Source organism: Cyprinodon variegatus, unplaced genomic scaffold, assembly GCF_000732505.1.
Source record: "Cyprinodon variegatus isolate N-32 unplaced genomic scaffold, C_variegatus-1.0 Scaffold394, whole genome shotgun sequence".
NCBI lineage: Eukaryota > Metazoa > Chordata > Actinopteri > Cyprinodontiformes > Cyprinodontidae > Cyprinodon > Cyprinodon variegatus.
The window spans coordinates 55,902-57,004 of record NW_015150847.1 but is presented as its reverse complement, the minus strand read 5'-3'; the positions used below and the strand labels follow the sequence as shown (position 1 = coordinate 57,004).

Sequence of the window (1,103 nt, the reverse complement as noted above, 5' to 3'; positions counted from 1 at the left end):
ACAAACATGGATGCCTCCAGTAAAGCACATTCAGATGAGAATTACTCTGAATTAAAAACACTGATCATTTATTGAACAGGATGGAATAATTTAATATTTAAAGTATTTTAAGGAGTTTGAATTCTGAATGTGACAGAACTTTTCCTTTAAAGAACTGAAAGATTTAATTAAATAGCACAAACATAACAGAATACAGCAGCACTGAATGAATGATCCTAAAACTTCAGAGGAGCGATTCAGAGCTTTCTTTCATCAACAGACAGCAGCTTCACTCAAACATGAAATATGCGCTGGATCTTTTATTAAGGTCTGGTGGAGTTAAAGCCTGGAAGGACTGGCGCCCAGTCAGGGTACGAGTCTAGAGAAAACAGAGGGACCCCCCATGTTGCCACAGCCAACAGGACTGTTAGGAGCCCAATCACATTGACCCCAATACCAGCCTTCACCTGCAATGGAAACCAGAGTCAGGGGGAGAAGTGGAGCAGAGAAGAGCTGAATGTTGGTAAAATGAGATGATTTCAGAGGTTTTTCTTAAGCACTGACCATGTCCATGATGGAGATGTATCCATAGGAGAAAACCACGGCATTAGGTGGGTTGGACACTGGCAGCAGGAAGGAGAAGGATGTGCAGAGTGTGGTGGGGATGAGGACGTATAACGGGTTCACATGGATGGCCTCAGCCTGGAAAAAAAAATGTCTGGTTTAGATTGAAAGCTTCCACATGTTGAAGCAATTCCTCTTGTAGAAAAGGCTGGGTCTACAGACTGGTTTTCTTCAAGGCCCAGTTCCACGATCCATCTGGGCAGGTTGCTGCCAGTGGGGCTTTTCACAATGTTGGAGGGCCATGAAAAAAATCAAGTTCTTCTACTTCAGTGGTTTAAAACCTGTAAGGTGTTCTAAAAGGACAATAATCCTAAATCAATAGACTGGTTTGCTTTCATCTCTTAGGATTGGTGGTTTATTTCGGCCCCAGATGGATGTAAATTTAAAAAAAAAAGTAAAATCATTCTGAGGATTTTGAATCTAACTTCCAAAAACATTGGCGAGTTTGAGTTTGCTTCAGTATCAGCTTCACACCTTTGTTTCTAGATGTTGGAGCTTGG

General features: G+C 41.6%; 1 protein-coding gene across 3 annotated transcripts in view; it reads right to left on the bottom strand.

The window, feature by feature from the left end:
• Positions 1-88: 88 nt before the first annotated feature.
• slc13a1 (solute carrier family 13 (sodium/sulfate symporter), member 1) overlaps positions 89-1,103 on the bottom strand; it is a 33,917-nt gene continuing 32,902 nt past the window's right edge. For all 3 annotated transcript variants that reach the window (XM_015387437.1, XM_015387436.1, XM_015387438.1), the window contains 2 exons: positions 544-681; positions 89-446 (listed from right to left, as the gene is read on the bottom strand). In XM_015387437.1, coding sequence (XP_015242923.1) covers positions 303-446; positions 544-681 — 282 coding nt within the window. In that variant the 3' untranslated portion in view covers positions 89-302. The remainder of the gene's footprint in view (positions 447-543; positions 682-1,103) is intronic.